General features: G+C 47.4%; 2 protein-coding genes across 5 annotated transcripts in view; both read left to right on the top strand.

Annotated features, from left to right (window-relative positions):
- Positions 1–185: 185 nt before the first annotated feature.
- On the top strand, positions 186–5619 carry TIRAP (TIR domain containing adaptor protein). 4 transcript variants are annotated; one of them, XM_077305978.1, is made up of 5 exons: positions 186–396; positions 1315–1384; positions 3102–3246; positions 3933–4532; positions 5109–5619. In XM_077305978.1, exons 3-5 carry the CDS (start codon positions 3240–3242, stop codon positions 5147–5149), a joined length of 648 nt encoding a protein of 215 aa, XP_077162093.1. In that variant the 5' UTR covers positions 186–396; positions 1315–1384; positions 3102–3239; the 3' UTR covers positions 5150–5619. The 4 variants fall into 4 exon arrangements, with proteins under 4 accessions (XP_077162093.1, XP_077162092.1, XP_077162094.1 ...); XM_077305977.1 differs by having other exon boundaries at positions 186–400; XM_077305979.1 differs by lacking the exon at positions 186–396 and adding an exon at positions 667–730.
- Positions 5620–6740: 1121 nt separating this feature from the next.
- Positions 6741–11402, top strand: part of DCPS (decapping enzyme, scavenger) — a 49007-nt gene continuing 44345 nt past the window's right edge. Inside the window, exons 1-2 of the mRNA XM_077305487.1 lie at positions 6741–6966; positions 10545–10713. Coding sequence (XP_077161602.1) covers positions 6793–6966; positions 10545–10713 — 343 coding nt within the window. The 5' untranslated portion in view covers positions 6741–6792. The remainder of the gene's footprint in view (positions 6967–10544; positions 10714–11402) is intronic.

Raw genomic sequence — 11402 nt, 5'->3', positions numbered from 1 at the left:
GGGAAAATCCAGCTGCAAAAGCGCCTAGAAATGCATGACCCAACGTGCGTGGAAAGTGCGCCCCCGCCAGCGCCCGATCCAGATTCAGCGCCTGGCCTCCGCCTCCCAATTGAGAAAAGCATTCCGATGCGGATTCCAGCTACTACGCGGAGGGCAGCTGTGACACTTCTGTCCCCCGCAAAAAAAAGACAACCCTGCAGCGGAAACGGCGGCTCTTGCTACATCTTCCGTCCGATCCCCGGCTCTTCCTCCCCGCTTCTGCCCCCGAGCGGAGGCGGCACCGCGGGGCGCCCGGACAACCCTCGAGCGGAGCGGAGCAGCTGCTTCCGATTTGCAAACTCAGGAAGAGCCCGCTTGCCGCTCCTGATCCGGTTTCCCGCTCGGCGTCCACCCAGGGCCGGTAACTTTTCAGAAGCAATTGCTTTCCCTTCACTGCAAAAGGCTGCGTGGCTTCCCACCCCCGTATAGGATCCCGCGTGTTGTGGGTGGTTCGAGTTAAATGGTTGCCTGGTCGTTTGTTTTCGAGCTGAAAATGGTCAGGGTTGCGAAGCAGCTGCGGACCGGAAAAGTAGACGGGAGAAGCGTTTTCCGGGTGCAACAGGTCCCCTTGACGACATGCGAAATGCACACTTGGAAGTGTGGCCGGGAGGCTGCAAACAGCGAATGGACTCCGAACTGGGCCGTCTTTCCGGCTTGCGGGGCCTTTCTAGGATGCAGGGAGATCCTAAGGGTATCTCTCGCCCTGACTTGCCAGCGCAGTTCTCTGCAGATTTACTCCAGGGTGACCCTCTTAATCGTAGCGCGACAGTAACTCTGCGTAGGACGCGACCGTCAAGGAATGGGTCTACCTGTTAGGAATGCTTGACTGCCTGAGACTTTTTCAGGTGTAGTTGTTCAGATCCCCCAAACCAAAAATCCCCATGCCCCAAACCCACCAACGTTTGAAGACGATCTTATTTGTGCAAGTTCTCTAAAAACTGAGTTTTTAAGATGCTGTTTTAATGGGGGCTTATTTTTAATGACTATTTAGTGTTGGATCTGTATTATAAAATTGTAAAGCGCTGCGAGCCAGTTATCTGAGAGTGGCGGTTATAGAAATCAAAATAAATTAAATAAAAATTGTTACATAACTTTATAAAATTAGGACTCCTTTTTTAAAAAAAAGTTTTGTTTTTAAAAGGGAACTGCTGTCCTGCCCAACAGGGAAGTAGGGGAAAGAAAGTCATGTTTGGGGGTTGGGCGGGGTTTATTAGTGGCTGAACACGTTCCATTTGTCCTTTCTCTTCTGTTCTTAAATCCCCGTTTTAATTTTAGGGAGTGAAGATTCGCGGAGTTTGGCAAAGTGGTGTAAAAAAAGCTACCAGGAGTTCTTAGAGAGATTCAGGTGGGTATAAAGCTGCTGAACTTTTCAGACCAATCAAGGTACCTGGAGGAGTGGGGCTTGCTGGTTGGTACCCCCAAGATTACGACAATGGTCACGTATGCCTTTCATTCCTGACTGGAATGGAGCCGGAAGAGGACAGAGATCTCGGTGGGTTATAATCTCTTAGAATCCACCCTCCGAAGAATCCATTTTCTCTGGGGGAGGTGATCTCTGTTAGCCTGGAGATCAAGTGTTATTTTGGAGGGATCCTCAGGTCCTACCTGGAGGCTGGCACCCCTAGCTTCTAACCGTATTCATACCTTATTTTTCCCTGTGGGGCTGCCCCTGAGAAAGGGTTATACTTTAGCCTGGTACACATTGCCATAGCCCGGGCTTTGTGAAGTGGGAATTGTTGCTGCAGAGCACGTTATACTGGTTCGTCAGGGTTTCCCCGGCTTCTTGTTCACTTTCAAATGATCTGCGGGTAACTGGTTTGGAATATCCTGAACTGCTTGGGCCCCTGATGGCCTCCCTGACTGTCCTTCCTTCTTTATATCCCATTGAGGATGAGTAACTACCATTACTACTATTTCCTCAACATGGATATGGAGTGAAGAAAACAAAATGCCAGCTAATGCATGAAACGGAAGATACTCTTTCCGAGATCTTGCAATGGAAAGGGCAGAGCCAGCCCTTAGGGAGGGCTTCTGGGTCCCAAGCCACAGGTTGGGAAATAATGCTCTCAGCCAGGCTTTCTCAACCAGGGTTTCATGATATGACCATATCCCCACCCCACCCCAATGGCCAGTGATGGGCCTGGAGGAGGTGGGAAGGGGAGAGGCCCTGGGTGGGCATGCTCTGAGCCATTCTGACCTACAGGTTCATGTTAAAAGTTGAGAATTGTTAATCTGTTATAGTGTTTTGTTATAATTGGTTAAGTTTAATTTTGGAACCACTATATTTCAATGTATACCCATGACGTTTTATGCAAACCGCCCTGAGCTTTATGGAAGAGCAGTATGGAAATTCAATCAAGCTATTCTTCCCAGCGATATTCTGCATGTTGACACCAGTTCTTGTTTTTTTTTTTGGGGGGGGGGGTTTTAAGCCTGAAGAATATTTCAGGGGTTTCTCAACAGGGAAAAAGTTCAGAACGGCCTCTCCATGCCATCTGAAGCTTGAGCGGCCTGATGGCCCCTCCTCTTCATCCTTGTGGCCCAACAAGACCTTTGCTGGTGGTTAGTTGAGCCTCACAAGTAGATTAGACTCCTGTTTTGTCTGTGCATGGCTCTGTTACGCAGCGTTTGTCATCCACGCTGAGACCATCTAGGTTGCTGTTATATGTAGCAATACATGCATCAGTTTGCTATGTTTCTGATAACTGATTCGGAACTTTTCGTTGGCTTCGGGTCATCTGAATAGCTGGTTACAGTGGTATTCTCAAAATCAACTGGAATAAAAAAAAAACACCACAAGAAAGGGCGTTACCCACAGGTGTCATATAGTTTATGTTTCTTTCTGGCTTAGCCTTTGTGTCGGGATTAGTTTCAGCAATAGATAAGGGAATACAGACTTGGGTTTGGGTCAAATCACTAGGCTCTGGTTTGAAAGCTGCATTCACACAGTGTTGACCACTCTCCACCCATGTATGTTCCTTTTGGACTAAGGTTTGCGGACTTAATTTTCAGCCAGTCTATGTGAATCTCAGTTTGCTTTCATCCTTTTGCTGGGGACCCAGATGCAGCAAGAGTTGGCCCGATCTTAAGTTCGATCTTAAGCGGAGGAACGGAGCATCCCTGCTGAAGCCTCTTTTTTGGCCTGTTACTTGCAAAGGAAGAGGGATGCAGATGCTTCTCACCTGAAACGTCGTGCTGATATGGCTGGTGAGTAAGCCCTTTCTGTTTCAAATGGCTTTTCGGACTATTAGGTTGGAAACTCTCCATTGGACTTTGACTCATTCACACAAAAGGACCTAAGTATTTGGATAATACTTCAGATTTAAGATAAGGACCAACAAGGGGGTATGTTTTGGATACACCGCAGATCAACTGCTAGCATGCCTAGGGGAAGCTTCAGTCCTAGACCCATCCGAGTCTGGCTTGTGGCCTGGCCCATGGGGTAGAAATGGTGCTTTTTGCCTTGACGGATGACCCCCAGGGACAGCTGGACCGGAGTGGGTCAGCTTTGCTTGTGATGCTGGACTTTCATTCCCTGCTTAGTTGGATCTGCATTGCTATCTCTCCCCTCCTCCCATTCCCTCTTTCTCTCTAATCTCTGCTCCCAGCTGCCTGCATAAGCAGCTCTCGGTTTCTCATTTTCCTTTGCTCTTCCTTTCGTTTCTGTGGATGGGGCTGTGTTGGGGAGGGCAGAAGTAGGATTCCACGTGGTTTGTTTGTGATTGTATTTACTCCTGTGTGGGAGAACAGTGGGAGCTTCTAGAAGGCTTGGGCTGGCTGTCGTTGCAAACAGATCACGGATCTCAACGTGATTTAGCAAGGTGGTTGTTTTCTTATTCCGTAAACCGTCTCACTGGTTTATTTTATCTGGTTCTTTGCTGGTCACGTGGCAGGTTTGTTCAAGTGGCTCCCGCGGAAGTCCAAGCAAAGATCAATCTTCTCAAGAAGCTCTGCGAGCAGCACTTCTCCGCCTCTGCCCTCTCCTCGCTCGGTGCAGAGTTCGAACTCTCCAGCCAGCAGTTCGATGAGGAGCCCCAAACAGACGTCCTCCACCTTCCACGTGAACCTCAGCAGCTCAGACAGCGCTCGTTGGAGCAAACTGTACGACGTGTGCATCTGCCACAGCGAGGGGGACCTTGAATTTGTGGAGCAGATGGTCTGCTACTTGGAGAGCCAACCTGAGCGCTTCCGTTGCTTTCTTCAGTTGCGGGATGCGGTCCCCGGGGGTGCCATTGTCTCAGAACTGTGTGAGGCTGTTCAGAACAGCCATTGTTGGGTGCTGCTCATCACCTCCGGGTTCCTCAAGGACCCTTGGTGTGTGTACCAAATGCATCAGGCCTTGATGGAGGCGCCGATGGCCAACGGGCGCATCATCCCTGTGCTGAAGGACGTTGACCGCAGAGACTATCCAAGGGAGCTCAAATGCATCTACTACATCAGTGTCACAGCCCAGGAGAAAGGCTTTGGCCCAGTCAAAGAGACAGTGATGCGCTGTAAGTAAGCAGTGGAGAGGAGGCTTAATTCCATAGGACAGGATGTTACCGATTTGTTTCCATGGGTGGATTAACCTTTCCTAGGAAGCAGGCAGCCCCTCAGATCTTGTAACTGCTAATAACAATTGCTTGTGTGTTATCTTCTCTGTTCCCAGCGTCTGCTCCCAGATCTGCTCTCAGACATCAGCAGCAGAGAAAGAAATTTCCAAGCTGGCGATGGCAAAAAGCTTTATTCAGAACAAGTTCCTAGATATAAAACCTCATTTTTGTATTTTACTTCGTCAGTAAACTTATTTCTTAATTGGTTTTTTTTTCAGGGATACAAAGTCTTCAACCCACGACCTAATTCTCATATTTTATATACCTTATATTTTATATTTTAAGCCATATAATTTGGGTCTATTAGTATCAAGGGTCCATAAAGGTAACTATCTTATAAATGACCCACAATGCTGGAAAGCAGAGACTGTTCCTAATAACCAAGCACCAAGGCTTTGAAGATGTGAGGTTTTGTTTAAGCTTTTCAACACCATGTGATTGGAAGCCCCTGATCCCTCTTTATTCTATTTTTTTTAGATCTGCGGGACCTATGCCAGAATGCAGGCAGAAGCAATTAACTGGAACATAGTCAAAACATCGGAACATTGGACTATTGGGTGAAAGCACTTTTGACACAAGCAAGACTGAAGGATACCTTTGCTCACATGGGATACCACTAACGCTTCTGACCACTGAAGGGTAGATTTTGGGTTCGTTGGTATTCCTCTTTCTGGACAAAGCACGGCTATGCACTAAATGGCCTTTAGGCAGCGTGCCATCTTGGCAACATTCATGGATATAAAAGGGAATGGAAACAAGTTCTCTTATACTGTATATTTAAGGCTGCCAAGGGCCCAACAAAGGTCAGCGTTTGATGGTAAAAGTATTAGGCCTACACCAGATTCTGCTGTTTGTGAAATGTGTGTTTTGAACTCGCTGTATGAATTCTGAGAACACAGTTCTCTTGTGTCAAGAGGCAGCTCCAGTGGGAACCCTCATGACTTTTTAAAAATGTCTGTTACATTACAATAAAACAATTCCGTCAGAATTGTTTGTTTCTACCTCACATTGTCTCCCCACAGGGGATTCATGGTGGCTTACATTTAAAAAAAATAACCCACAAAAACAGACAACAAAAGGCACAAATAAAAACATTCAATAAACAGAAGCAATTAAATAATACAGTGACAAATTGCTTGAAGAATTGAAACAGCTGGCCATCTCCCTGGTTAGTAACAGTACCCAAGGCTGCATGAAAGCCACCAGCCAACGTAAGGATCCATCGGGGCACAAACCTCTCCAGGGAACGGATTCTAGAGCGAAGGGGCAACCACTGAAAAGGCCCATGCCTGGTGGCTGACAGGCAGTTTGCATGCCAGGCACCTATAGAAATTCTTGTGACAAGATCGGAGGTTTCCCCCCAGAAATGTGTCAAACTAGTTGGTAGCCCTACTTGCTGCAGGTAGAATGGCAGACTTTTCATCTGTATCTAATACTGTATTTTTAATGTCCATCTTTTCTAAAAACAAAAAACAAAAACTGTGTGTCCCTTAAAAAAAAGACTTTAGCTAAAATCTCATTATTTCCTTCAGTACTGAGCAATGATGTAACAGGAGGTTTGCAAAAGTGGTCCAGCAGCTCTTGCACTGAAAGAGAAAGCCATTTGCGCTGCCTGTGTTTGTCTGTTTCCCCCCAGGCCTGTGTTTCAGCAAAAATGGGGCAGTTTATACCTGTGCACACTGAAATATCAAGAGACAGGTGGTGAGATAAAATCAGATGGCAGAAGTTTATTCTGCTGAGTTGCCAGTGTCCAGGTGAGGAGTGAAGTTCTCCTAGAATTACAGCTGATAGTCAGGGAACAGTTCCCCAGGCAGAAATGGCAGCTTCAAAGCATGAACTCTGTGAACCACATTCCAGAACACCGCACTGGCTGTATGCCCATAAAGCTTAAATTGATTTTTAATGTGCCACCAGCCCTTGCTCTATGTATTTGTTCCCCCTTGACCCCGCGCATGGAGAAGTCTAATGGGAGCCGGAAGTGAGTGCTGTCTTGCTCGCCCTCTCGAGGAACACAACTGTGCGCGTGCGCCGAAGCCTTAGTGGCCTCCTACCAGCAGAGGGCGTCGTTCCGCAACCGTAAGACGCTGCGTGCCGAGGCCACGCTCCGAGCGTGACGGCGCATGCGCACGATTTCCCGCTTTCCCACCGCCTCCACAAAGCCATGGCGGAATCCCCTCTTCTGAAAAGGAAGCGGGAGGAGGGAGAGGGTGAGAATGGGACGGCTGAGTCCCAAAAGGGAGGCACTGTCGCCACAGAGTTCCCTTTGGCGGACCTCTCGGTACGGAAAGTACTCAGGGAGTCTGCGCGGGACAAGACCATCTTCCTACACGGGCAGGTACCGACGGTTTACTCGGAGTATTATTGGCAGCCGGCGCAGGCCAATCGGCCTCGAGGGGCGGGGCTCGGAGAAGCATCCCCATTTGGCCCCGCCTTTCTTGAACGAACCCGGTGACGTCACCTGGAAGAAGAGGCGAGGGGAGGCGCGAGCCTCTGCTGGGTCTTGTGTGCAGAAGGAGCCGCCTTTGATATTTTGGAGATTTGGTGTCCTGTCGCAAAGCAAGCCTTTTTTTTTTTTTTTTTAAAAAGGAGCTCCAAAATTTTAGAACAAAGGCTCAGTGCAGAGGCACCTCTAGGATCAGCGACGTTTTATTCTGTGGACCAGCTTAAGTGTGTGCAAGCTCACACGCAGTCCTGTCCCCAGAATGAAACTTTGCTGGTCTTCGAGGTGCCCCGGGACTCAGGCTTCGCTCTGCTGCTTCATCCCAATACGGCCACCCATCTGAGCAAATATTTTAGTTTTGCAGGGTTTTTTCCCCTTAAGTTTTGCGGGATTCCCCTCCACATAAGGGTCTTCATGCATAGGTATTCAGACCCACACCAAAGCTGTATGGTTGGCTAGGCATCCGTTTCATTGGATCAGCCTTTCTCAAACTTTTACCGTTGAGAAACCCCTGAAATATTCTTCAAGCCTTGAGAAGCCCCAGAAGTTGTGTGATTGTGCAGAACATGGTTGGGAAGCATAGCTGTGTACCTGCCCTCCCAGGACTCCTCCCCTTCCCATCCCCTCCAAGCCCATGATTGACCATTTTGGGTGGGTCAAAATGGTCATATCACCTGATAAAGGCTTAACAAATGCTTAAAATATCTTAAAAATTCATTTAACTCCCACCCTTTGGGGAAACCCTTCCAGGGCCCTCTAGAAACCTCAGGGTTTCACAAAACCCTGGTAGAGGGAGCCTGCATTTGATCCTAGAGCTGAGGTAAAGGCTTATCCTGAGCCAGGCAGGTAGCATTCTATTAAGAATTGTAAATAACCATGCTGGCTTGCAGGTGGTGATAGAATGAGGGGAGTTCAGTTCAAAAGGCTAACCAGTTTGGCCTTGCACCCGGAGGCAGCTAAGCAATCCCAGCCTCAAACGCAGCCTCAAAAATAGCTTCAGACATTTCATACATGTGAACCAGTCCGTATTTCAGTGACGATAACCAGCAAGAATACTGGCCATTCCAGTCTGGGTGGAACATTCCCTCCTGGCCCTCAAATGTGTTGTTTGCTTCCTTTAGGAGAGGAAAGCCCATCTGTTAGGTAGCCATCCTGAGGGCAATCCATTTTTTCTGCCATTTTCAAGCCTTTCTTTAGCAGATGTTGAGGTTCAGCATTGGAGTTATGAATAGATGAGTTTCAGGAATAACCAAAAAATGTCGCGAGTGAGCTTCTGGTGCCGAACTGCAGAGGAAACGTAGCAAAGATTGCAGCTGTTCCCTCTGCCACAACGCTGTCTGCCCATCTTGAGGCTGAGATTATTTTTCTTATTAGCATACCCATTGCATTTAGCCCGGAGATCAGTTTTTCATGTTTATTGTTTAAAGTGGAATTGAATTGCAAACTAGCAGTTAACTCAACTGCTGTAAATAAGATGGATGGACTTGTCACTCAGGGGCCATAAAAACAGGAAATTTGCAAGTGCTCTTTTAATTCAACATTTACAGCCGTACAGTGATCAGAAAGCAGGTTCTCTCCGAGTACGAGGATACAGTTCGGTCAGCTCTTTTACTGCCCCCTGTAAATCCACCTCTGAGATAACCAAGCCCCATGATAAAGTGTCAGGAAATGGAAAGGCAACCCTGTAATTTCAAAGTAGCAGGTCAATTCCAGATAGGAAAGCTTTTGAGCAGAGTTGAAGGTGGACGAAACTCTGTAGGTCGCAGACGGGGTGCGTGCATGAAGATAAAACTGTTATGGGGCACATGGATGGTAAACTGGAATAATAGGGGGTTGGGATGGCCAAGGTTGCCTATGACAGCCTTTTTTATTGGACCAGATCAAAGCTTGGTTCTGTACTGACATTTGGGGCTGTGAATTTTCCTTTAGGGAGCCGAGTCTGGTTGTGGGAAGTGCTGTCGGGTTGTTGCCAACTTATGGTGACCCCAGAGGGTTTTCAAGGCAAGAGAAGAATGTGCGGGTGGTTTGCCATTGCCTGTCTCCGCAGAACAGCCCTAAAATTCATTGGTGGTCTCCCATCCGAGTACCAACTATTGCTAGTACTAACCAGCTGCTAATGCTGCTTAGCTTTTGAGATCTGATAAGATTGAGTCCTCTTGGTCCGTTCATATCAGGGCTCATGTCTGGGTTCATCAAGCAGCCACCTTCCCTTCTGGGACTGGCACAGAATCATAGAATCATAGAGTTGGAAGGGGCCATACAGGCCATCTAGTCCAACCCCCTGCTCAACGCAGGATCATAGAATCACAGAATCATAGAGTTGGAAGGGGCCATACAGGCCATCTAGTCCAACCCCCTGCTCAACGCAGGATCATAGAATCACAGAATCATAGAGTTGGAAGGGGCCATACAGGCCATCTAGTCCCACCCCCTGCTCAACGCAGGATCAGCCCTAAGCATGCTAAAGCAAAACATGCAAAACACAGGCTCAGGCCTCCTGGATAATAATAAAAACAATAGCAACAACAACTGTATTGCCTGCCCTTCCTGTTGGCTCAGGGCAGGTAACAACAGGCATGCACATGAAATAAAGTTACACGGATAACAATTGATAACCATTGAATACTTCAAATTCGATTCTTAATTAATTTTTATTAAATTATATTATTAATTTTTTAAACCACCTCTATTAGGGTCTTGTAAAGGGGGACCTCATTTCTGCTGGGCGGTTGGTTTGGGGTTGGTGCATTATTGGTTTTGTGAGGGGGGAGGCCAGCGTGGCCTCAGCGTTATTGCAGCAAGGCTGGCCTGAATCTTCATCAAACTCTTTTCTATTTCAGGTATTGCCAAGGATGAGCACCAAGGGTTAGGCTTGGGGTCTCTTGCATTGCCCCCTCTCTCCAGCACACAGATGTTGCCTTTTCCCCAATTTCTGGGTTGCAAACCTGCAGGGTGATCTAGAAGCCACAGTGATACCTCTGCCCTGTATGGTACAATGCAGAGGCTTACAAAGTGGACATACTGTACTCATCAAGGTGACATGTATGTTACTCTAACTCCACCTACTGGGCTTCAGTTCTCCCAGCATAATGTAAGCACATAATGTTTTTCAGTTTCCAGGTCCTGCCCCTATGGTATGCTTTGACATCCTCTTATCACAGTAGAACATGGTCGAGCATAGATTTTGCCACTGTCTGAGTTCCACCCTGCACATTCTGAACAAGAGTGAGGTGTCCAGCAAGAGGCATTTAAAAAGGGAGATGAGACACATTCATTGCATACAGTGAAAGAGCACCCATCAACCTAATCCTTTTCTCTATATTTCCATGCCCTCTATGCTGGGGCTAGAGAAGGGATACTTTCCTTGTGAGCTTGTGGAGACATTTGGCTAATTGTCACAGGATACAAAACGCCAACTGAGATGGGCCTCGGTTCAATCCAGCAAGACAATTCTTGCACTCTTATTACTCTAGGTGACTGGTGCTTCCGGGGACGGGACTGATGCCGTGGTGATTTTGGAGAAGACTCCCTTCCAGGAAGAGAACATTGCCGAGCTCCTTAAAAAACACACCAAGCTACAGCCTCAAATGTCCAATGACATCTACAGCACCTACCACCTCTACCTTCCTCCAGAGCTCAACGGTAAGTGGTCATCATGGGAAGTCAAAACCTTCCAACGCTATCTTGTTCAGATGGCAACTTGTGGATCTCGACAAAGTGCGGATGGGTGCGGAGCTGTTGCCTTTCTTTTAAGGATTTGCCTGGGGAGAGGACCAAGGAAGAGCTTGGGTTCTTCGGTAGCATCCTGAGTGGCTTAAAAAAAAACTCTTTGCAGTTCATGTTTTTCTGTATTTCTGGCAGCTCGGTAGCAGCCAAGGTATCCATGTTCGCTGCTGGCTCAGAGCTGTGGCTACAGTTATGAGCCGAGTAGTCCTTGGTTCATGTTTTTAAAATTATTATTATTACAAGCTTGTTAGGTCGCCTTTGGCCGTACTTCAACCTTTCCCTGTTGGCAGCATGAAAGGGCTCTTTAGCTTTTACTGCTTACCTTTGTTATAACCTGCCTTCTGGACTCCGGCAGGAGTTGGAGGTTTAAAAGCAGAAAGAAGTCATATGAAGACAGGGACACGAATCCACCTCCCAAGGTCGCTGTAAGGATGGCTTAAGAGAGTGCTTTGAACACTTGGGGAAGAGGGTATTAAAATGCGAAGCATCGCCATCGATACATACATTAAAGCAGTAGGTGATTCATTTTCCCAGGCTGTTGTATTTCTTCTCCCCACTCCTATTGTGATTGTTCAGTGGTCCATTCCTACTTGGAATAACTTGCT

Source organism: Paroedura picta, chromosome 12 (assembly GCF_049243985.1).
Source record: "Paroedura picta isolate Pp20150507F chromosome 12, Ppicta_v3.0, whole genome shotgun sequence".
Taxonomy (NCBI): Eukaryota; Metazoa; Chordata; class Lepidosauria; order Squamata; family Gekkonidae; genus Paroedura; species Paroedura picta.
Note: the sequence above shows the minus strand (reverse complement) of the source record. Positions and strands in the feature narration are given on the sequence as shown.

Coding starts and splice junctions, on each gene's coding strand:
- TIRAP (XM_077305978.1), top strand. Junction 4,533..5,108: donor CAAAGAGACAGTGATGCGCT/GTAAGTAAGCAG, acceptor TATTTTTTTTAG/ATCTGCGGGACCTATGCCAG.